The sequence below is a fragment of the Ambystoma mexicanum genome, chromosome 6p (genome assembly GCF_040938575.1).
Source record: "Ambystoma mexicanum isolate Mex_15411 chromosome 6p, UKY_AmexF1_1, whole genome shotgun sequence".
In the NCBI taxonomy this organism is placed as follows: Eukaryota; Metazoa; Chordata; class Amphibia; order Caudata; family Ambystomatidae; genus Ambystoma; species Ambystoma mexicanum.
In genome coordinates this window covers 1311136492-1311161102 of record NC_090935.1, presented here as the reverse complement: position 1 = coordinate 1311161102, position 24611 = coordinate 1311136492, and the positions used below count along the sequence as shown (strand labels likewise).

Here is a 24611-nt window from a genome sequence, read left to right as displayed (position 1 = left end):
AGGTCCAATATAGGGCGGAGTGTGAAGTCAGACGCAATGACTTTAAAGTGGATGAGTGTTGGTCTAGGCTATAGTTTTGGCAGAGGTTTAGGAAGACCACAGGTCTTTGAAGGATGCATAGGCCACACTACTCAGCTACATCTCTAGCCACGGCAGTGTGGGAATAGAAGGAACATCTGTGCTGAATATGGAAATCAGAGGACGCTTACCAGGCAGTACTTTTGGAACAGGTAATCTGCATGGTGGGCGTGGGATCGCCTGTGCTTTTTTGAAAATTTTAAATTAATGGAATGATGGTAGATCAACCTCAGGAAAATGTGTGGGGCTAATCTGCACACATATTGCAATGGTCACACCACACCAAAGGCATAGACCCTTGTACTCTGGCATGGCCACAGCCTGCAGGCACAGTGGACCCTGCCATAGTTAGTCACAATGTGATAGCAGAGGAGGTCACAATGTCATCCCAAGAAGGAGGAGGAAAATAATTCCCCCTGCCATGGACAGACCGATTAACTGACAAAGTCTCTATGCAACAGCCCTCTTCTTTTGTTAGGCCCTACAGTTGTTGGCAGCAATTAACATACCAACAGAGGGTACTTCAAACAGGCCCCCAAATCCCTCCACTTAACTTCTCACAGGGAACAGGGGGAGAAAAGAACTCAGAGGACCCTACAGTTGCTACAGAACCAGTACCCAGCCAGCCCACAGCATGCCCTGCTAGGCTCTGCAGCAAGCTTCCTGGAAAGGGAGTGCCCGAATGTCCCTGAATCCGAAATGAAGGGCAAGGCAGCTGCCTGAAACACACTCCTGAGCTTTGGGCCATCTGCCTTAAAAGACAACACAAGCCCAGTGAAGAAGCTGGGAATAGTGCATCAACAAGCATCTACCACCGCCCTCCTTAAAGGACATTCCCGAGTCAGTCGAGTTCCTCGATCCGCAACCGACTGCAATGCTGACTGCAGTCCAGCGCCAGTCGCTTAAACAAACCTGAGATATCTCAACCAATGCTTCAGAACCGCCGAACAGTAGTGAGACAATGATTCCTGACCCTGAGTCACCGGGTAGGCCAGCCTGCAGCCGTTTGTCAAGCTTTGCTTGCCTAACCGTCTTGCTGCCTGATAACCAGAAGCCTGCCAAGTGCCCTGAAGCGGATTCAACCCTGTCGGCCACCAAGAACAACTCCAGCGAAAGGTACATTGTGGTGCTGTCCCCCTGGACATTCCCGGAAGGCCCCTAGATACATTTTAAGACTCTTTGTCCCTTTTTTGCTGAAGCCAATAAATAGTTCCACACTATTGTGGTTATTAACCATACCAACTACCCTCCTGTCAGTATTCAGAGTGCATCCCTTTTCTTTCTTTGAAACTGTCTGTCCTCTGCATTCCTTTACAGCAGTGGTCTTCAAACTTCTTTGGCCTGGGCCCCACCTGAGCACAATTTGGGCAGGCCGGGCCCCCCCCAAAATGGCAAATGGACAGAAATTGCTATGAACTATTGTGAGCCGTCACCGCACCCTAGTCCTTGGGCTCCCCCACCTGTTCCCATCACAGTCGCTGGGATCCCTCATCCCACTCCTACCCAGTCCCTGGGCTCTCCCCACCCCATTACAGACCCCAGGCTCTCCCCACCCTGCTCCCACCACTATCCCAGTGCTCCCGGCCATCTTGTTCCCACCACAGTCCCTGGGGTCCCCCACCCCGTTCCCAACACAGTCCGAGGGCCAGTTGGAGCTGATGACTTTTTTTAATGGAGGGGCATATTTAATTCCCACAAAAATGCCATAGCGACCGAGTGCAGCGAGGGAGCCCGCACCAATCAAGGGAGGTTCTGGGGTACAACTCTCCTTCCCCCTTTGCCCCCACTCGCCAAAATCAGCTCAACGGACCAAAACAAACAAACACACACACAAACACACACTCACTCACACACTCGCACAGCAATCACTCTATCATTCAAGCACCCATCACCATACACGTACTCAAAACACAAGCATACATGCATCCGTACACGTATTTAAATAAAAAATAAATGAACATAAACGTGCCTTCTGCAGGGGCCTGCGCGTGGTTGCTGAAATGCCTCACTCCAGGTTCCTCTGTCCGTATGTGCGAGGAGGCGCAGGAGCTCCTTCTCGCACATACACACATGCAGTGCCCCAGCCAGCATGTCCAATGAGCTATGCAAGGCTGGCGAAGCAAAACGCCTCCATCCTTGCATGGCTCAGTGAGCATGTGCAGCTGGGGACCTGAACTGTCAAAGGGAAACAGTGTTTCCCTTTGACAGCTCAGCCAGCCCAGGAGCACTCCCTCAGCTGGAAAAAAGCAGCTGAGGAAGTGCTGAGTGTTTCACTGGGATGGCTCCTCAGCTCCTCCATAATGGGTGAGGGGGCTACTGGGTGGATGCCCCTTCGCCCGTTAAGGATGAGCTGCCAGACTATGCAGCTGGTAGTTTTGACCATTGTTGCTGAATGAATATTCTTTATATATCACAATTTGCTTGCATTTTCTTAAAAAAAACACCCCCGTTGGTACTATTCAAACAGCCTGTGACTAAAAGAATGAATATCCATTTGCAACTGTGGGGTGCTTTTTCATTGGTGCCTGAGACAGTATTATGGTCCAGTACAACCATGTGAGCCGCCCCAGCCCATTTCCTCCTAACTAAAAAAAAAAAAATGAATTTTGTAAAAAATCTTTTTTATATTTCATGCTGGGTGCCCCACAGTTTGAAGACCTCTGCTTTACAGGGTGGGGATAATTTATTATGATTAGACTGTCTCCTGTGATAATAAAAAAGTAGATATTTGTATACAACCTGGACTGGACAGTTCCTTTTATCATTGTGTAATAATTGTGTTTTTGCTGTGTTGCAACTAACCAACGATCCACAACCTTGCGGAGATAAGCCTGCCGTTCCGTCCACGTTACCAAACTTTGCCCAGTAGGTTTATAATTAGCTTGTGTATCAAATCTGTATGGATCCCTTCTGGTGCACTAGAGGTGTGGGACTGATTGATGGTTTAGAAACCGATATTCCTCCATGGACCACTGGTGCCCCGGAAGTTGATTTCTCACAGCCCGACTTTAAATTGTCTGTGTGATAAGCACTGTGGCACAAATGCTTCAGCTTCATAGCCGACCAGACAGTGGCCAGCATATGTCATAACTCAATAGTGCACAGAGTATCCCCCATTGTTTTGACCCCCTCCAACCCTGAAAAGCCCTCATAGATCTATGACATTCACTGATGTGCTGTACCTTAAAACACCAGGCTTTTACTACTAGGTTATTGCGTAAAGAACTTGAAGGAATCTTCAGCCATTTCAAGCAGTCAACCAGATAAAGTAATTACAGATTAATTGAAATTAATGCAACACAAAACATTCATGAGTTCCCCTTTTGTGCTGCTTCTCCTGCAGGTTCGGCATGGGGCCTTTCGACTATTTCAAATGAAAGGGACTTAGAGCCTCAGGGGGGCTCCCAGTATCTGCTCCCATGTTTGCAGTCAGCCGTCTTATAATACGGCAATATATTCCTTTCTATATTATTTTCGTTCTGGGGCTTTAAATGTGCATTTTGCAGCGCTTACATTACAAGCTTCATTTGCTGAACCGGTCGGGTCATCACGTTCAGTTTCCAGAACTCATGTTACAAGCTTCATTTGCTGGACACCTGAAGGTGTCCAGCAAATGAAGCTTGTAACACGAACGCAGCAAAGTGCACATTTAAAGTAAAGAAAAACATCTGACCGTTAATAGCCACCAACTATCACGAGACGACCAGGGAACAGGGAGATGGAACACTAAATGCCCACTGAAGAGCTACACATTCTTCTTTATCAGCAAGGGGCTGATGTGGAGGAACCAGTGTTAAAAGACAACAAGGTGATAATCGGTGGGCATTTGGTGCTTAACTCCCTGCTGGTTGGCCGTCTCGTGATAATTGGTAGCTATTAACCCCCCAGCCCTCTGGGCTGTATTTGGCTCCATTACAATGCATGCACCCCACAGGGGCCCCGGGCTGTTTTCTGCTCTAAGCAAGGAGAGCCCCCAACCATCATGTTGAAATGGTCCACCACACTTTTTCTGCCAAGCCTGTTCTCCAGTTACTGTAAGGTACAGTGTGTTGTATAAGTGGCAGACGTCCACTTGTCGTGTTGCGTATGAAACCGGCTTCAGGATAGGCTCCACCTAGGGTTTAATACATGCCAATGTGCCCCGTTCCATTTGGTAGATGATAGTCCCGTCCTGGTTTTAACTTTGCATGCTAGGACTTGTAGTCTTGGACTTGTCCATTGTAAACCCTCGCCTATAAGTCTCAGATGGTAAAGTTAAGACCAGGACTGGACTAGCATCTCCTGAATGGCACGGGGCATGCTGGGCAGGTATGCAGGCTTCCTTCTAACAGATGTTAAGGAGGGGCCAATTGTCTCCAATCTGGCACTCCTTGGGTTTTGAACGAGCTACCATTGCTACAGGAGCACTGCCTGCTGGGAGTAACTGTTATAGAGGAAGCTGTGAATTTCTGTATAAATGTAGCTGTTTTGCTAAAGAGTTTAGCGACAACTGAATCCAGAATGGCTGTGGTTCTTCTGTGCTCTCGTCAAAAGTCCTATAAAAACCCATGGCCCCATTCTTTCTCTTGCAGGAGCTGCGATGGGCGAAACATCAGATATAGGACCTGCAGCAACGTGGTGAGTGAGCTTTAATGTCATGCAAGGGTGGTTAATGAAGCGCGCCTAATGTACAACAGAAGGATTGTAATGTTCTGCGCAACAACTGTTGCCCAACACAACGGGCCTGCGGCGAGACATGTGTGCCGCGTAACTAGAAGAATATTCCACTGTGCATTGAGACAATATCTATTTTCCTTACAATAGTTCATCTGTGTTTGGAGTAATTGCAGTTTGATAAACTGCCAAGCCATGTGTGAGTCTCTGTCTGGGGTGTCCGTCCTAGCCACGCCAATTGTGCTTCCTGGTTGCCAGTGTGCGGTAGTTGCAGCCATTCAAGGCAGGAACATTGAGTGGCTATCTGCAGTACTCAGCCAGCGGGTGGGAGCGGTGCTCCTCTACGTTATAAACAATGTTCCTATACTTTTATTTTAAAATGAAACCATTACGGAATTGTTTCGTTTTAAAAATAAAAGTGTAGGAAGAAGTTGAAACGTGCACTTCAGGGCACTGCACTGAACATTCTATTAAACAGCAGGTGTGCTTGTTTGGGGGTTTGGATTGCGCGTGAGAGGGGGTGTTGCGATGGGGTTTGTGGGGAGCGGGGCATCAGGGAACATAGTTCTACTACTTTTCGTACATTTCGACCGCTGATTTAGGGCCTTCTACCGACAGGAACCGCTTTGCCGAAACCAAAAATGCACGCCGCCTAATGTCTCAATTGCAGTCTGGGTTCTGACCCAAAGGAGGCCTGTCCACCTCTGGCTGCTTCTTTCCCAGATGCTAGTACACAGAGCTGCAAACCTAACTCTTAACCCACATTGGACTTTCTCAAGTTAGGCACTATCATTACGACCCAGGCGGTAAGTTAACGCCTGGGCCGTGACTTTACCACCTAAACTACGTTTACGCCATGGTGGTTGGCGGATTTACCGCCCCATTCCAACCTTGGCGGGGCGGTAAATCCCCATTTTCCCATTTACCCTTCCCCATTCCCATTTTGCCCCATAGGGCATAATGGGAGTGGGGAAGGCGTTAATTACGCCACCGTAAATTACGGTGGCGTAATTAACTCCATGGTCCCTTAGCGCCATGGATTTTAACACCTGCTAAAAGCAGGTGGTAAAACCTCCATGGCGCTAAGGGACCTCATACTCAGGCGGTAAGGGTCGGCGCTGTTTACGCCGCCGTAAACCCCTTACCGCCTGAGTCGTAATGAGGCCCGACTCTTAATGCAAGGCTTCAAGCCGCTACGAATTGCATGAAACATTGTTTTTAAAAACGATGGGCACCTTTTCGTATAAACTGCATTTAAAGAAGAAATGAAGTCATTGAGGAGCCTAGAGCTAGAAACTGTTCGCTGGACTTCAAGATGTGCAAAAGGCTTGTATGATGACAGAATATATAATGAAAAAAGTGATGGGCATAAGGTTTAGAATAAATGACGGAAGCCATCTTGCTTTTCAGGAAGTCTGAATTAAAGTAGCTGATCACTCCCTGTACATATAATGTGTTCCTTCTATGTATAAACTCCAGTAAGTGTATCTCACTGCTTTACTGGAACCATTCCCAGTGAGGTCACCCCTATAAAGCCAGCCTCACACCAGGCTAGGCTTGAAATTGGTGGCCACATAGGATGAAAACGAGATATGATATCACATGATATGGCATTTATAACGCGCCTATACACAAGTGTTTCAAGGCGCAACGAGGCAGGGAGGGGAAACAGAGGGAAGAAAGACAACAATCTTACTAGGCCAAGTGAACATTGAAATCGTGCAAGTGCATGGGAAGGTGGAAGGGGAAAAGTGCAGAGGGGCGGGGAAGGGGGCAGTGCAGTATCTGGGATCGAACGTAAAAATAAATAGAATAAATAAAAGCAATAAGTAAAGGTGCGGCCAGATGGTGGCAAGTGCAAGGGTAAGTACGGACATTACGTGTCAAATGCTGGTAGGGGACTGTAGGTATACAGAAAACCGTCCTCAAGCACAGGGGTTGCAAGGAGGCGGTGCAGGTGGACCTGGGCCCGAGGTCAGAGTGTATCCAGGTGACCAGTGCAGTTACAGTTTCAGCCAGGAGTTCAGCGGGGGAGAGGAGGACAGAAAGCGGAAGCAAAGAGGAAGGGTTTGAGGTGCTTACGGAACCGGAGATGGTTCTCCTCAAGTTTCAGGGAGGCAGGGAGGCTGTTCCAGAGGGAGGCCCCAGCCGAAGAAAGAGATCTACCACCAACTCGTTGCTTGGAGAAGCGACTGACCCTGAGGGAGTTGGAGGCGGATGAACGAAGTGCTGGAGAAGAGAGAGTTGAAGATATTGAGACCCCAGGCCCCAGAAGGCCTTGTGGACAATGCAGAGAGTTTTGAACGTAAACCTTTTAGCCACTGGGAGCCAATGCAGAGATTTCAATCCTGGAGAGATACGATCCCTGGGCTTGAGGCCAAGGACACGTCTTGCAGTCCTTTTCTGGATGAGTTGCAGAGGGCGGAGAGTAGAAGCAGGCAGATTTAGAAAGGCTGTTGCAGTAGTACAGCCTAGAGAGAACCAGAGCTCTGTAGACGGTGAGCTTCTGGGGGAAGGAGAGGAAAGGAAGAATCCCTCTGAGGAGGTGAAGCTGGTAGTGAGACACAGGCAATGTGTGCCTCCCTCTTCCACCTACAATCAGGGTATGTTAACCTTGGCTCGTTAGATGTCTTGATCTACAGCTCCCATCAGCACTAGACTCCATACTAAATAGAGCGGTATCTTGGGAGTTGTAGTGCAAAACATGTATAGTGCGGCGTGGTTGCACACGCCTGCCCTACCATGACATGGGCTCTCAAAATCTGCATGGCCTCTTTAATTCTGAGCAGCATTGAGACTGTTTGCCTCTCTTTGGCTACTTCCCTTACCATTAAATCTGTTATTTACAATAGCAGTGGAAAAGGCCCTGCTTTTAAATATCTGCCTGAAATTATGAATGCAACCATCAGATTCTCAACTATCACTTGGATTGGGGCCAATGTTCCTCAGGCATCGTGCAAAACTTTTTGTTCTACACACTCTGTATCGGGCAGTCATGGTTTGGGTAGGACGAGGCATCACCTAAATGAACCCCCTGCTGAAGAGGCCATCTTGCAGCGGAACCCCTTGTGTACGCTGAGCCATGCATACCCATTAGGCAGGCTCCTATCATATGTGGGCCCTGCCTCTTCTTCAATGCCATGTCACCTTTTTTGTTCCCTGTACACGTTGTGAAACTGGGCAGTATCAGCAGGAGGCAGGGTGCAACAAAACCTACATTTCGGGGGGTGGAGCTAACCGGTTCAAAAATGGGTGAGGCTAAGTTGGAGGCTCAACCCCCTTCGTTCTACCCCCAAGGGTCCTGTGGTGTGTGGACTAAGAATCAAATGGTACATTTCAAAGCGCAATATGCCACTAAGAATGAACATGTTATTGGATTTAAATACAACATGCACATTTAGTTGCTTGATAATTTGTATATGCCATTGACAGCAACCTTTGAAAAATATTCTTGAGGAAAGAAAAGTAGACTGTACACAATAACACTTGTACATATATGGTCATGCCACAGTAATAAATGACTAGACTGGCTGCACCAAAATGCCAGTGTAGCCACATAATACATATGCCCCCTAGGCTAAAATTCTGGGGCGGGGTGGAGGGTATTGGACCAGATAAGGCTTTCATCAGGACACATTCAATATTCATTCAATGGACAACATCATCTTTGAACTTCTGAAGACTGTACTCTCTTAAGGCTGGAAACAGAGCCATCCTGTCGACACGTTCCCCACACGGGTTTATGTTCACACATTGTCCCGACTGGGGTCTTTGCAAAAGTACTACAATACTATGTCTATGATGTGAAGTCACTTTTTTCACTACTAACATCACCTTAAAAATAGAACAGGTTTGATGTACAATTTGACTCAAGTAAATAGATTCACGTGATCGTCTCACATGAGTTTTTTCCAACAGGACTGTGATTTCTCTCTGTTCTGTCTTGTGCTTTTTTAATAATTGGACTCATTATGTTCCTTTTTCTTTTTAATATACACTAGAAAAATAAAATTGAATATTTCCTTTTGAAGTACTAGCTATTGTGCATATCTTGTGATATTTGCTTTGACACAAGACTTTGATTCACGTTTGCCACATTTCAACCTAAATAACCAGCCCAGAAGTGTGACACCAGTAGGTAGCTTGTTTTGGGAATTCCTCTTCTGTCTATCCGGTATTGACCACATCCCACAAGCCCCTATTAAAAAAGTGGTCTCCTTTAGCTCACAAAGCTATACCCGGGGCATCAATTATTCAACTTATTTAACAAAAATTCCAATGTGACTATTCTGGCGAAGCTTCAATGTTAAAACCAGTTAACTCTGCCCTTTCCCTCGGAAAGCACCCACTTAAGGACTGCTGTGAGGACCATTTGTCTCCTGTCCCCACTGCCCTTCCAATCACTCCCCTGGCGTGCAAGTGCTAACCTCAATCACTGATTTCAATTGCCTAAAAATGTATGCATATGAATGCATGTGCTCATAGTGAAATGCTTTATGTCAGCAGTTGCAGGGCCTTTGTTATCAGGGAAGCCCAGGCGGCCTTTAACATCTGTGTCCTGTGCTGTCTATCCACCGTTCTATAGGTCAGCCAGGTTGAGTCAACATAGCCCAACATTTCAGGGTGGGGGCTATAGCCCGATCAGCTCGATGGTGTTGAGCCACTGGCTGTAGGCGTGGGTAACGTTCCTGTGCCCTCCGCTTGCGTGTTGCTGCTTCAATCTATGGCCGTCTCCATGGCAACTCAGGCCCGCACTAGAGGCATTGAGAAACAGCTGGATGGCGGTCACCACGGACGCTAGAAGTCATGCTGATCCCGAATTCTGGGAGCTGCCCGAGATTTGGTCATGGGGAACAAAAGCTCTTCCCTTGATTCAAGTGTGTAACTTTGGTGTCCTCTCTGACCGCGCTGTGATCTTGCAGGCTCATGCAAACGCGGTGCCCAAGACTGTTCCTCCTCTATGAGAAATCTTAGGGTTTGTAAAAGGCCTAAGCCGGTACCCAACTTGGATAATGCTTTTGTGTTAACGCTTCTGGGATGTGAACGCTGTATGTGTGATTATCCCCCTCGCCCGTTTGTGTCTTGAGGTGTCCAAACAAATAATGCAACACACTACTGCTCGTATGCTAAAAAAACCCTGCACTTTGAGGACAAACCCCAAATTTTGCTCTTGGTGCTCTGGTTACCTGTCATGCTCCACTAACGAGTCACGTTGTGCACTGTGGCCTTCAAAGCCTTGCACGGAATGGGCCTCTATATGGGTCTCTGTATGGGCCTCTGTATTTGCATTTGTGTCTTTTGCAGCAGGAATCCAATCCCAACGCACTGATTTCTTTATTTATTTTTTACATTTGTAAAGCACACTAACAGCCCACGGGCATCGAGGCACTGTTGCAGGAGAGTGTCTTAGTTGCAGGAAGATATTTAGCTCATGGTTACAGTGAGCGTGTGGCCTAACTGGCGTGCACAGGACAAAGACCATAGGAGGTAGACCCCACACGAGGGTGTGCATTTGCGACTGCAGGACCGGAAATGACTTACGTCGGACCGGAAATGATTTACGTCGGACTGGAAATGACTTACGTCTGACCTGAGATGCAAGAATCCTATTTTCTCTTGGATTTCCCTTCTTGGTTTTTCTTGCACACTTTTCAATGACTGTACAGCGTGCTGGCTCACATGGTGGTGATATGTGTTTTACTGTACAATTAACGAATAAAGAAGATTGTGTGTTTGGTGGTGTTCATAGTCATAAAGACAATTCGCATTTACTTCCGTTATGTGGGGGAAAGTGTGGTGTGCGGGTTAGTGTCTCCAAGTTGGATGTAATTTTGCATGCCTCTGATTACGGGATTCAGCATAACTCTTGAGACAGGTAATGCAGAGAACTGCAAATAGCAGTGCACCCGTTTCCTTAATGCTTCCAGTTTCCTTTGCTCACTTTCCAGTCGTGCTGCTTTTGTGACATTGCAGTTTCTCCTCGTGCTATGGGATCACCTGCATGGCTTGCAGCAGGGGCGGGGGGAAGGGGCAGGTGGGGGGGACCACCTGGAGGTTCTGCAGCTTTGCAACACCCTCACACCGCATTCTCCTCGAATGGGCTTTCCCCCAAAATGGTTCTAATGCTGAGACACACCATGGCCAATACCATAAACACCCCATGATCATTCATGATCGATCCTGGAACCGCATGGTTTCTATGATCGAGGGACCAGGGTTTTTCTCAGGCAACTAGTTGAACTGCTGATACTCCTTCCATGTTGGGATCCGGGATGCTCTGGGCAGCCAGGGCTCAAGTCGAGGGTGCGCGTGGGCGGATGGAGTCCACCCACTTTTTTCAGGAGTCCGGCACTTTTTTTAGAGGGCAACTTCTTATGCTAATTTCCGGTGATGCCACATTCAATTGGCATGTTAATGAGTCCCCCCAATAGGGCTTGACCCGTGGGGGCTTGGCAACCTTTTTGATGAGTGCTGAAAAGCAGGTGTTCGGATTATTGAGAACAGGAGGCGGCCCACTGCTGCGGCAACTTTCAAAGATCTTATATTAATGTCTCAAAGAGGTTCACCGTTAGGTCAGGGGAAGGGGTTTGTACACAGCGGGGAAGGATAAAAAAACAGTCATGATTACTTTTCTCGCCAAGTCCTTAACTAATATTTTAGCCAAGTAGCCCCCAAAGACCTGAGCCAGGTCCGGACTGTCGTCCAGGAATTTCTTCCAGTTTACCTCAGATGTTCACTTTTGTTTTCTTTGAGTCCCTGCAAAATTAATGATCGCTATTGTATTCTATCTCAGCATGACCGGCCCGGAAACATCCAGGCTACGCACTGTAAATCACTTCTCAACAGCAAAGAAAATGTTTTTCATCGCCCTAGGAATCCTGAAGATCCAAAGCAAACTCAGGATTACGGTCAAGGACTGGCTTCCCACCACAGAAGGGCTGGCTGTGGGGTGGCGGGTGTCAGGTTGTTAGTGAGGGCTCTGCAGCCCGCCCACATCGTTGTGTGGGCAGACCGCCGTTGCGGTCTTAGTTCCCCGGACAAGGGGAAGTGACGTTGGGCTAGGGAGGGGGCGGGGAAACGTTGGGGCAGTTCCTGTAAGTGCGACGAATAAAGAGGTCGCATTGTATCCCGGCTCCCGTGTGACTTTGTTCAAGGCGGTTTACGGGACCCGCGTCAAAACCCTACATTTGGCGACGAAGGGTACACCGTACCCACTCGCGCACACAGGAGGCCCGCAGGCGAGCGGGTGCTGCGTGTCGGCGCACCTCCGCTCTGAAGGCCCGGAGTGCCACGGAGGTCCGCGGTCGAGCGGCGTGGCGCATCGGCGCACCTCACGGATACAGGGACCCGCCGGACCTGCCGCAGGCACGGAGTGCCAAGGAGGGAAGCGGCCCCTCACAAACACCGCGGGAGAGCGGGCGTGTTCGCGCTCTGTGAGGCGAACGCGGGCCCGCTGGCAGGTGCGGGCGTTGGTCCCGACCCCCCCCCTCTCACATCAACCCGCAATCGGCGGGAGGCCCCAAGAAGTGCCAGGGACCCAGGGGACAGCTCAAAAGGACACGCAACAGCCCGTGAAGAGGCCGCACACCACCAACTCGTGCTGAGGGCTACTGCACAGCACGGCAGAAGTCTGTACAGGGGTGCCTGGTGTCCACCACAGCTACAGCGGACATGTCGGCCCCAGCGAGCCCCAGAGCCTCCTCATCGGACGGATCTAGAGCCGTGGCTGATGGCCCCCAACAGGCACCAACGTCAGGTACCGCCGCTCACAACTTACCATTACCGGGCCCTTTTGATGTTAGAGACACATCCAACCTAGGACCCAGATGGGTCATATGGCTCAGGGATTTTAAATTTTACACGGGGGCAATCGGGTTGACAGATGACGTGATGCTGAAAAACACCCTATTCATGACAGTAGGCCCCGCTGTCAGGGACATCGCAGGCGAACTGATGAACGTAGACACGGTCACCTGTGGAGAACTACATGGGAAGCTATCGGAATACTTCACGCCCCATACAAACATTGACTATGAGCGCCATGTCTTTCATACTACTAGACAGGAAAAAGGAGAGTCCCTTGATAACTTTGTGATGCGCCTATGCATCAAGCTAAAGTACTGTGAATTCCATAGATACTCTAATGACGAGGCGCTAAGATCCCAAGTCATAGCCGGCTGCATCTCGCAGCCTTTCAGGAAGCAGCTGCTACAAAAACAAAGGTCCCTCAAGGAAATCCTCGCACTTGCCAGGATGGAAGCCGCAGTTGAGTCGCAGCTCGACAGCCTAGGCAAGGTCACCCTTCAACACCCGACACTGAATGCAGATGCCATTAACAGACTGCATACCGCGCCCTCACCGGGAGGGAAAGGAGCAGACGCCACGTGCTACAGATGCGGGTTCGAGTATCCGCACGTGGGTGACTGCCCAGCAGTAGGACAAAAGTGCGCCGCCTGTGGCGGAATGGACCACTACAGAGCTGTCTGCAAGAACCCGCCGGGACAAGGACCCAGCAGACCGAGACAACAGGAGAGAAGGAGAAGCTCACGACACAGCCCACCAGCAAGCAGAGGAGAAGAAGACCAGGCGGGACCCCGGAGAGAAGAAAAATCTCAAAGGAGCTCCTACGCCAGAGACGACAGAAGGCCACCTGACGGATCAAGGCGATCGCAAAGAAGACGGTTCGTCCGGTACATTGAGATGAGATCCCCGTCAGGCAGCGAATCCCAGTCGTCAGAGGACGACCAACGGAAAAAAGGGTACATGTGGGCACTCAACAACGCCACAGCCACCCAACACAGTCCGACGCTCCTGTTACAAGTCAACAACACACCTTTGGAATTCCTCATAGACACGGGGGCGACAGTTAACATAATAAGTGAACAGGCGTACAGCTCACTCACCAACCCCCCAAAGATCCGAAAGGCGTCAGTGGACATATACCCCTATGGAGCCACAACCCCGCTCCCATGCAAATGAACAATATCAGCATGGTGCGTGCACAAATCGCACGCGGCAAAGATCACGCTACACATCCTGAAGACGGAAGCCAACAGCGGGTGCATCCTCAGCTTTAAGACAGCCGTCGAGATGGGTCTGGTGCACATCCTGTACCAGCTTATGGCCCATAAATATTTCGCCAGACCGGACGCCATTGAGCAGACATTCCCCAAGCTGTTCAGAGGCCTAGGAAAACTAAAACATCGAAAGGTACAGCTGCACATAAACCCGAGGATACCGCCCGTCGCCCAGCACTACAGGGGCATTCCGATAAACATACCACACCAGGTCGAAGAGGAGCTAGACAAGCTAATCAAGCTCAACGTCATTGAAAAAGTCTCAGGGCCCACCCCATAGGTGTCCCCCATTGTTCCCGTCCCCAAGAAGTCACCGGTCGGATCGATACGCCTGTGTGTTGACATGAGGAGAGCCAATGTGGCCATTGAGAGGGAAAGGCACCAGGCGCCCAGGATCACCGACATGATACACCTCCTCCACGGGGCTCAGGTTTTCTCGAAATTGGACCTCACAAAAGGCTATCATCAAATTGAGATTGCTCCCGAATCCAGGTACATCACGACATTCGTCACACACCTGGGTCTACTTCAGTATAAAAGGCTTAGCTTCGGGATATCCTCCGCAGCCGAAATCTTCCAAGAGGAAATACACAGAGTCATCAGACACGTGCCCAACTGCCTGAATTACTCGGATGACGTCCTCGTGTTTGGAAAGACTAAAGAAGAGCACGACACAGCTCTCCACAGAGTGTGCGCTGCACTGCAAGAGGCCGGGCTAACACTCAACAAGGCCAAATGCGAGTTCGGGAAAGGCTCACTACGGTTCTTTGGCCACATATTCTCTGACAAAGGGATGCGACCAGACCCGGAGAAAGTTGCGGCACTCAACTCAGCCGCACCCCCAACGAACACGACGGAGCTTCGCTCCTTCCTGGGACTGGCCAGCTATTGCTCCAGATACTTAAAGGACTACGCAACTATCAGCAACCCGTTGCCCCTCTTAACGTGCAAAGATCAACCCTACACATGGTCCACAGACTGCCAAAAGGCGTTTGAGGCGATACGAGATGCCATTTCAAAGGCAGAGGACATGGCGTACTATGACGCCAAAAGGCACACCGAGGTAATAGTGGACGCCAGCCCCGTCGGTCTGGGCGCCATATTAACACAAATTGACCCACTGGAACCCGCGAAAATATACATTGTCGCATACGCCAGCAGGAGCCTAACCCCGACAGAACAAGCCTATTCCCAGGCTGAAAAAGAGAGCCTAGCGGTAGTATGGGCATGCGAGTACTTTCACCTGTTCGTGTATGGCAAGAAATTCATCATCATCACAGACCACCAGGCACTGCTTACAATTTACGGAGACCCCAAGTCAAGGATGCCGCCCAGAATAGCCAGATGGGGCCTACGACTGCAGGATTACAAGTTCATCATCAAGCACCGGCCTGGAAAAGAAGACAATCCAGCGGACTATCTGTCGCGTCACCCGACTGACCCCGCCAACTCCCAACCATCCATCGCCGATGAATATCTCAATTATGTGGTTCACTACCTACAACCGTTACCAGTGGGGTGGGCAGACATCATTGCACACTCAGACCCGGCTCTACGAATTGTACGACACTGCATACAGGAAGACAGAAGGGCACACATGCGTCAACAGGCACAGCATGAATCGGAAGAGATCCAAGAGGACATCAAACTAATAGACCATGTCCGGGACGAACTCTCCATTGTCGACGATCACGTAATATTAAAAGGGTGCAAAGTACTCCTCCCAAAGTCACTGCGCACCAGAACAATCCAGGTAGCACACGAAAGCCACCGGGGAGTGGTTGCCACCAAGAGACTACTAAGGGAAAAAGTGTGGTTCCCCAAGCTGGACATGATGGTGGAGGAAATCATAGGACAATGCACGACGTGTGCACAGGTAGCACCATCTCCGCACCCAAGCCCACTCCACATGACGCCACTACCGAAACACGTATGGGAGGAACTGGCGGTGGACTTCTTTGGACCTCTCAGAAATGGCACTTATGTGTTAGTACTAATAGATGAACACTCCAGATTCCCGGACACACAAATTGTAGACAGCACGGCAGCCTCCAGTGTCATCCCGGTACTGGACCGCATGTTGTCCACATATGGAATACCCAGGATCATAAAATCCGACAACGGAGCGCCGTTCATGAGCACAGACTTCGAGAACTTCGCGAGGTATATGGGCTTCCACCATCGGAAGATAACTCCGAGATGGCCACAGGCCAACGGGATGGTCGAGAGGTTCATGGCCAACATCAAAAGAACCCTGCAAATAGCGACCATCCTCCATAAACCATTCGAACAAGCGCTCTATCAGTTCCTCAGGGACTATCGTCACCCCCCCCCCATAGCACGACGGGCATATGCCCAGCCGACTTGATGTTCCGCAGACCAGTACAGACACGATTGCCGGAAGACGCACATGCAGCAGAGGCCACGCCCCTGGAACAAGAGGCCAGAAACAGGGACGACACAGCTAAAGCCAAGATGAAGGACAAGGCAGATCATAAAAGAAAGGCACAGGAGTCGAACGTGGAACTGGGAAACCAAGTGTGGTTGCGACAACCCAAGCAACGCAAGGAGGATGCCACGTTTGCACCGGAACCGCTGACGGTCACGCACAAGAAAGGGACGATGATTACGGCCCAGAGAACCGACCAGTCCTCCGTCACTAGAAATGTGTCGTACTTCAAACCCAAGAGGTATTACATGGAGGAAGCACCGGACCGAGAAGCAGACAGTGAGGATGACCACTCTCAGGACAGCTATTACGTGGAGGAGAGCGAGACCTCAGAAGGTGAGGACATCTCATCACCCCAGGGCCTGGCTGAGCAAACGCCTGGTCACAGTGGTCGACCCCAGAGAAGCCGCTTCAAGCCTCACAGACTCATAGAAGAAATGGAGTAAGGAGGAGAGTGCAACTTGGTTGCTAAAAAAGGGGGAGATGTCAGGTTGTTAGTGAGGGCTCTGCAGCCCGCCCACATCGTTGTGTGGGCAGACCGCCGTTGCGGTCTTAGTTCCCCGGACAAGGGGAAGTGACGTTGGGCTAGGAAGGGGGCGGGGAAACGTTGGGGCAGTTCCTGTAAGTGCGACGAATAAAGAGGTCGCATTGTATCCCGGCTCCCGTGTGACTTTGTTCAAGGCGGTTTACGGGACCCGCGTCAAAACCCTACAGCAGGAATCAGGAAAAAGGTCGTTGGGCGCCTGTAGGCGGAAGCAGAAACCAAACTCTGGCCACAGCTAGCGCAGAGCACCCTGGGGCTGCATATCTTTTGCTGTGATTGTATAGGCCCGATTCATGGAATATTTGCCCGGTTCAAAGTGAATTTGCACTGCCGACACAAACCCTGATTCATGGAAAATACACTTTGCACGGTTCCATCAATCAGGGTTTGTGTCGGCAGTGCAAAGTCACTTTGAATCGTGTAAATAGTCCATGAATCGGGCCCTATATGTTTCCCGACTTTACAAAGACTGGGCCTCCTCTCCATTTCTTGGCAGAGTTTTGGTCAGTCTTAGGGTTCTATGTTTATTCTTCGCCTGTTTTTTTCCCAGTTCGCGGCACATTTTGCTGAAAAAAATCATTACATTTTTTTTAATTGGGGACCCCTCAACTCCCCCTCCCCTATTATTTACCTTTATACACCACCCTATCCCTTATATACCCTTCCCCACAACCCACATATTTTTCGATGTTTTGTTCGGCAAACATTTTTCAGCAAAAACTGCAGCGAAGAAAAACCGGGGGATGAATGAACGTCATACCAGTCTTAGATCATTGCATGTAGTCACAGTGCGGCATTTTTTAACAGTATGGCAATACTGCATTTTGGCTATTTCAGCCACATTGTTTCAAAGCCACTGACAAACAAAAAAACTGCAAAAAATGAAGGAAGATAGTTTTCTGAATAATGCACCGATCGACACAGTTGGCAGAGGTCCAAACAGAGCCTCAATGTGAAAAACAGAATGGGGAACTCCACTTCACTTCCGAATATATCTGAAGAGCCTAGCCCTCAGTGTGAGAGTGTGTGTGTGTGGATTGATGTGCATGTGTGTGCCTGTATCTGTGTTGGCATAGGTGTCATACACATGTCTGTTGTAGAGTTGTAGGTGGATACGTCATCTCTAGCTGACGGCCCACTGACCTGTGTCATACTGGAACAGCATAAGAGCCCTATGTGGGACACCAGGTATTATCCCAATACCACATGGAGTGTATGAGAGACGATATGCACTCAGACAACCGTATTGAATGTACCCTCGCACTGAATGGGTGGAAGGATGTCACACACCATTGGACATCATACAACTATAAGTGATATCTGACTAGGGCAGAGTGATGTCATGAAGCACAAAGACGCAATGAAATGATATGAAAATACTTACGTGCGGATGTATGAGAGCGCTGTGTATTTTCCTGACTTCTGATTATATATCCATGCTTGAAAGATCTGTTAGCGGTATTGTCATCATTCCACCATCATATGTTTATTAATGATTGTGCAACCCAGGTTTAAGCTCACCAGATTGGCTGGAACCATCTTTGTCGTCCAAGCCTCCTCAGCTTGGAATAAGCTTCATCTGGACTTGAGATTGACGAACACCCTCAAGGAATTTAAGAAACTGACCAGAAACTGACCAAGTCCCACTTATTCAACCAGTTTAAACATTCCTCCACCCGGTTTCCCTTCTCCTCCTGTCAGCCCCAGCTTCTTTTGTTTGTCTTGTCTTCATTTTCTGTGCACCCGAGACCTACAGGCAAGCGGTGCATTATGAAAATTGAAATATATAAATAAATAAAATAAGAATAAAGGCATAACTGAAGCAACAAGAGAATCATGTAATCAAATATGAAGAAATCATATCTGCAAAGAAGATAAAGTAGCCTGCTGATTAATAAATATACATACGCAGAAAGGTAGATGAGACATATAGAAGCATACTGCAGAAGAAAAACTCAACGTAGTTGGGACGACTGTAGAGGAACAGCTACATGCCTCTGCAGGAAACCCCACCCCCCTACCTTTCAAATGTTGGAAGTCTGAGATGTGCAGTGTTTGACAATAGCAGTTGTGCCAATACCACAATGTATGTTCGAAAGAAGATACTCATTGAGACAACCCTATTGAATGTATCCCCGAAGGGACAACAATTTGAGGGAGGAACTCCCTGAATGAATATGAGAAAGAGCAAAGAAAAGCAGCCTGTGGCATCATAAAAAAGTATGAACGACATCTCAGGATACTGGCTGAAAAGGATGTATAGATCCTGAAGAGACTAATGATGAAGTAAACAATCACGTGAACTTTTAAATACAAAAAAGAAGATTACACATGCACAAAGTGCTGCAGAGAATCAACAGTTCAATAATTGTACAGAGGCTGAAACGCAAGTAAACCATCATAGAAGCTTGCTATATGTAGTCAATAGAATGCAGACGAAGCCATTGTATAGAAGCTGGACACCGGTATCATGAATTTAAGTAATCCAGGACCCATGAAGAGGGAAGAGAAAAACTATGTTGCAGCAAGAATAAGCTGAATCGTGGAGCTGCATGACGAGGCTGTCTGGCTTGGAGTCAAGGCTGAAGCAGCCAAGGTTAGCTATCTATTCTAGAAAGGAGTGAACTTACGAAGGATGAATCATTACAGGTTTAATTGATTTAAGACATTTAAAAGCTGCAAAATTGACCAAAATCATGGTCTCCTGTCACATGAGCCAAGGATGAAAATAGAGTTCAAACTTGGAGTCTTAGAACAGGATAGATAGTGCCTTCACTCCCATGGATTCTCAGAGACTAGGATACTCTGCAATGCCAAGATCAAGACAATCTTTATGGCAGAAGGCATGAGCGATGAGAGATGTTGGGCTAATTTGGTGGGGAGGAAGAGTCAGGCAGCATATCCTTGCACCTGGGTCTGGGTTTACGTGCTGCTAAGTGAACTGAATGTCTCAGGCATGGCACAAGCATGCCAACCAATTGTAGTAGTCCATATAACAAAGGACCTTATAGTTGGAGAAACTGTGTTTTAATGTTTCTGAAGATGACATGTTTTAGAGGTAGGCATATGTAGTCCACATGACAGGGGGCAGCAAATTACAATCCTTGTTCCTATAAATGATATACTTAGATGTTCCCCTCAAGCCTATCCCGAATCCCAGTAGGTTTTTCATTATTTTCCACGTAGTATGATGTCACCTCTGATGTATTTTGGAAATATAACCTTTGTTGTGTGAAAAGCTCGCTGACAGAAATCGAGCATACGTCTGTTGATGTTCGTTTTAACTCCTTGTTTTAAAAAATTGTTAATAAAACAGTACTTCACCATCTTCCTGAGTTGGTTTGGTTATTTGGACTCAGAGTTTGTCTGTGTGATCCCATCCATTACATGCACGTTTTTAAAAGGCCCTAAACCCACGTGGTAGCAGTGTGGATGGTTCAAAAGATCCATACAAGTTCAGCTCCAGATTTTCAGACGATTGGTCATCCTCTGCTATTAGCTGGAAGATCGCTGAGTTTCCTGTGCAGAGCGGACAAATAGAAATAAACTTGCAAGAAGAACCGAGACGTGGGCAGATCACCCTTTGAAGAAATCCCTGCTCGGTTTCCATGGGCGATATGCGGATGGAAGGCAAAGTGATCTGATGGGAGAAGGAGTCGATAACGAAGGCCTCAAGTCGATTAACGAATGGCGAGTAGACTTAGGTGAATGGCAAATAAGGAGACAGAATTGTAGTAATTTTAAGTAACAGGAAATAATTGTAGAGATAAGAGGTACCGCCTAGAATTCCTATTTCAAGGGAGTTAGAAGGAGACATTTCAAACTCCAGTGGGAGTAGGGAGAAATATAAAATGCATTAGTCAGGACTACGTAAGGTAATGTCTCAAACCCTGTACAGGGTAAAAAAGTAAACGAGAGGGAACAAGTGAACACAGTGTTTTATAATGTGTATATGTGTGACTAGTTTAATTGTTGTCTGTTAAGTAAAATATTGAAGAGTGATATAGATTGTGAAGAATTGAGAATTGAGAAGGTACCAGTGATTAAAAGATAGTGTATCAATAACGATTGGCGCCAATCAAAAGAATAAATAGGCCATTGAAACAAGAGGATTGAGGTGCCTGCTCATAATTGTTGTTTTAAAAACGTTGAAAAGTGGTGATTAAGCCAAGATAAAAGGTTTCTTTAACGATCTGTTAAGTATTGAAAGTCAAGTGAGACTTGTCATTATGGGGGATACTATTCTCATGCACCTAAGCAAAGACACTGGCAAAACATATGCCCAAGCTCAAACAGTACAGTGCAGAATGGGTAAAAGGCACCACAGATAAAATATTCATGCCATGGTGACAAGGGGGATCATTGTCAAGAGAAGTATTGCAACACATGATTACTTACTTGGACGGTGCGTACACAGGGAAGAAATTAGAGAAACGATCAGCGATTTTAGAGCTCTGAAAATGTATTAAGAGTAAAGAGAAGACCCACCACCTGAGGAGTGGATGCTTAATCAGCATAAGGAGAAAGGCGTTGAGCCCTCAGCTCCCTTTACCTGGCCTGAAGTTAAAAGTGTTGTTACGAAAGAGATAGGAGTGTATCCTTAAAAGGAACTAAGAGCAGTAACGGGGTACAGTAATCCGATATATGAACCCCCTGCTTAAAGCAGCGACGATAGTCCGGAAGAGAATAAAAGAAAGGAAGATATTTTTAAAGTCATGCAAGACAAGGAAGGAAGAAGTGAGCAGTCGAATTTGTTGACAGAAATAGACAGGGAAATAAAGAGATGGAAAGGAGAAAAAGATAAAGATGATGTGGGAGCACTCATACAAAACAAATGAATGGGAAGGCAGATATTACTCAAGATAAATTGGAAAAGTATTGAGGAAATTAGGGAAAGAGAAGATAAGGACGAACAAGAAAGAAAGGATAAGGAACGTGAGAAGACATTAAAAGAGGATGAACAGAAAAGGAAAATCGGGGAGCGACGAGAACAGATATATCAGGAAGAACAAGAGAAAATTGAAGAACGGGCAGAAGAACAAAGAAAGAACGACAATAGACAAAGAGCGATAGAAGATAGGGAGAGAAAGGAAAGAAAGAGAGGGGAGGAAGAAGCTCAAAGACTAAGGGAAAGCAAAGGGAAGTGGATGAACACATAGAACGAAAAAGCAGACAGCAAGGTTTCGATGCCAGTCTCATTTGAAAAGAACAAATGAGACTGAGACCAGAAATACAATGGGACAGAGTGGAAGAGATTCTTCCAATAAAGGAAATGCCAGCAGTATCTAGAGTAGTGCTAGAAGAAGAAAGATTTGATGCAAAATGCACTCGGGAAAGGATCAATAAGGTCTAGCAACAGTTAAGACAAGAAAGCGAGTATGGAACTCGAGGGAATGGTGATCAATCCCCAGTACCGCAATTGCAAGGTGAGGAAGAAAACTTGTTTAGTGATGAACGCAGGGCATTGTCTTTGAGCAGACTGAATTTAGACAAGGGTGAAGGGGATGATACTCACACTAGTTGGGGCGAATCATGTCAGATGAGGAAAGAGAATCCAGTCTTGGGGCAGAAAGAGGGAGAGCGTGTGCCCCTGGAGGAAGTCTGCAAATGGATAAGGAATTGAGATGGTCGGATCTGGAACAACCTAAAGATCGAATGCCAGGTAGAATGCCAGATTCCATAGCATAGCATGGAGGACAATTACAAAGTGAGAAGGGAGAGTCTCCACCATATGTAAGCAGGTTAAGGTCATTACCGACAAGGAGACAGGCAAGGACGATTATTCCTGCCATGGATAGACTAATAGTGGGATCTAATTAGGGGACAGGGTTTACACAGTGTCTTTTGTTAGTAAAAGGGGAGCAAGACCGCAATATATTCCATGGCCACAGATGGACAAGAATAACTTAAAATGTAAGCTCCCTAGTTTGTCTTCGGGCACTGGAAAATGGATATACGAATTAGATAAAATGGCAGGAGGAAATATGCTGGCCATAGGCGACATAAAAGGTTTCCTGACAGCCATTGTTGGAGAGAGGGCTGATGACATATGGAGAACAGTGGGATATTCAAGTGTGACTGCCCAAAATACAGTGCATGATGGAGCGCCATTTAATAATTGTAGAGCAGACGTGTGGAGGGCTTTCAGGGTATAGTATGTATTTATTTTATTTTTTACATTTGTATAGCGCACAAACAGCCCTTGGGCATCAAGGCGCTGTTACTTGCAGGGAACTTAGTTACAGGGGATACAGATACAGGTAGTTAATGCATTTGAATGTTAAACAATAGTACAGTAGGGTGCACCATATAAACATTTTGCAGGTTATCAAAAGATGCGTTCCGTCGGTAAGGGTGACGAGTGAGGAGCCATCAGGTGAAAAGTGCTGTTTTCATGGTTTAGCAGAAAGCCATCAGAGATACCTCGCTTCGCACAGTATCCTGACACATCAGATATGGGTGCAATTATGACACGCAAAATGAAGGAAGATGAAGATCCTATTGCTTACATTCAGGATATTCAGGAGAAATGGCACCTTGAAACACACGAGCCATGGGAAAAGACAGTGGCATTATTTTACCATATTTTATGTCAGGGGTTGCCTGAGCCAGTACAGAGGCAGATGAAAAAGAAGTTGGGATGGAAGCAAAGCCATGGGCTGAGATACAGTTGACAATAGTACACCACTGCCATTTATTACAAGAAAAGAACAAGAAGATGAGAATAGGAAGATCGAGGAAGCCAAGTTAGTTCAGAAAAAGTTGTCAAAATTTGCCATAGAAGGGACGATACTGACAAGCGAAGAAGGATTGGGAATGCAGGAAACAATAGGCACATTACAGGCAAATAATTTTTGCCCGATGGACCATGGTGGGTATGGGTTTACGCCATGAAGCAGAGGTATGGGTTGTAGAGGAAGAGAGGCAGATTTCAGAATAACCAAGGTGGGTTTCAAAATACACAGAATGAGAATCAGAGTGCTCAGGGAGCATAGAACCAAGGAGGGATTAATCGGAGGGTTCCTCCAGTATGTTGGAATAGTGGAATGACAGAGCATATTGCGCGTGTTTGTTGGAGACAAGGGAATGTACAAAATGGCCAATTTTCTAGAGGGGGGACAGTTTATCCTCCACCATTCAACACACAGAACAGAGAGGGCTTTCCCCAACATCACACTTCTTATCAGACACAAGCGCCGCAAGTACAACAGTTGCAACAGCAGGGACAAGTACAAATGATCCGCCACAAGGGCAGTCACAACAAGCCCCCATGCAGACACAGCAGTATGCTAATACAGGACAAGTATTGGCACCTGGGATAGGAGGTGTCACTGTGGTATGAGGAAATCCTTTCACAGGAACAGGGATGAGCTTGTATCCACAAAAGGACAGCTCACAGGGTGACTTGATGTGTTCAGTACTATCAGTGATACGAGACCCCAAAGAAGAACGAAGGGTTGATGTGATGATAGAAGGCAGATCCTTTTCTTTTCTTTTCTTGTAGAGACTGGAGCAACTCGTTTGTGACCGGCTCCAGGCTAGACTAATGCAACATACTCTTCCTAGGAACCTCAAAAAAAAACTTGGAGAGGCTACAAGTCATCCAGAATAGTGCTCTCCGAGCAGCCCAAGGTATTGCCAAAAGGGACCACATCTCGGAAGCCAGAAAACTAGCCCACTGGCTCCCAATAAAGGAAAGAATAATTTTCAAAGCGCTCACACTGACACACAAATGCATCCATCTCACTGCCCCCGATTACCTCTCACAAAGAATCCACTCCGTCGCCTCTACAAGACCAACAAGATCACC

The 24611-nt window shown here is 47.5% G+C and overlaps 1 protein-coding gene across 1 annotated transcript in view; it reads left to right on the top strand.

The window, feature by feature from the left end:
- The window catches only part of ADAMTSL1 (ADAMTS like 1), a 941617-nt gene that overhangs the window by 189484 nt on the left and 727522 nt on the right, over positions 1-24611 (top strand). The window contains exon 3 of the mRNA XM_069625973.1: positions 4650-4695. Coding sequence (XP_069482074.1) covers positions 4650-4695 — 46 coding nt within the window. The remainder of the gene's footprint in view (positions 1-4649; positions 4696-24611) is intronic.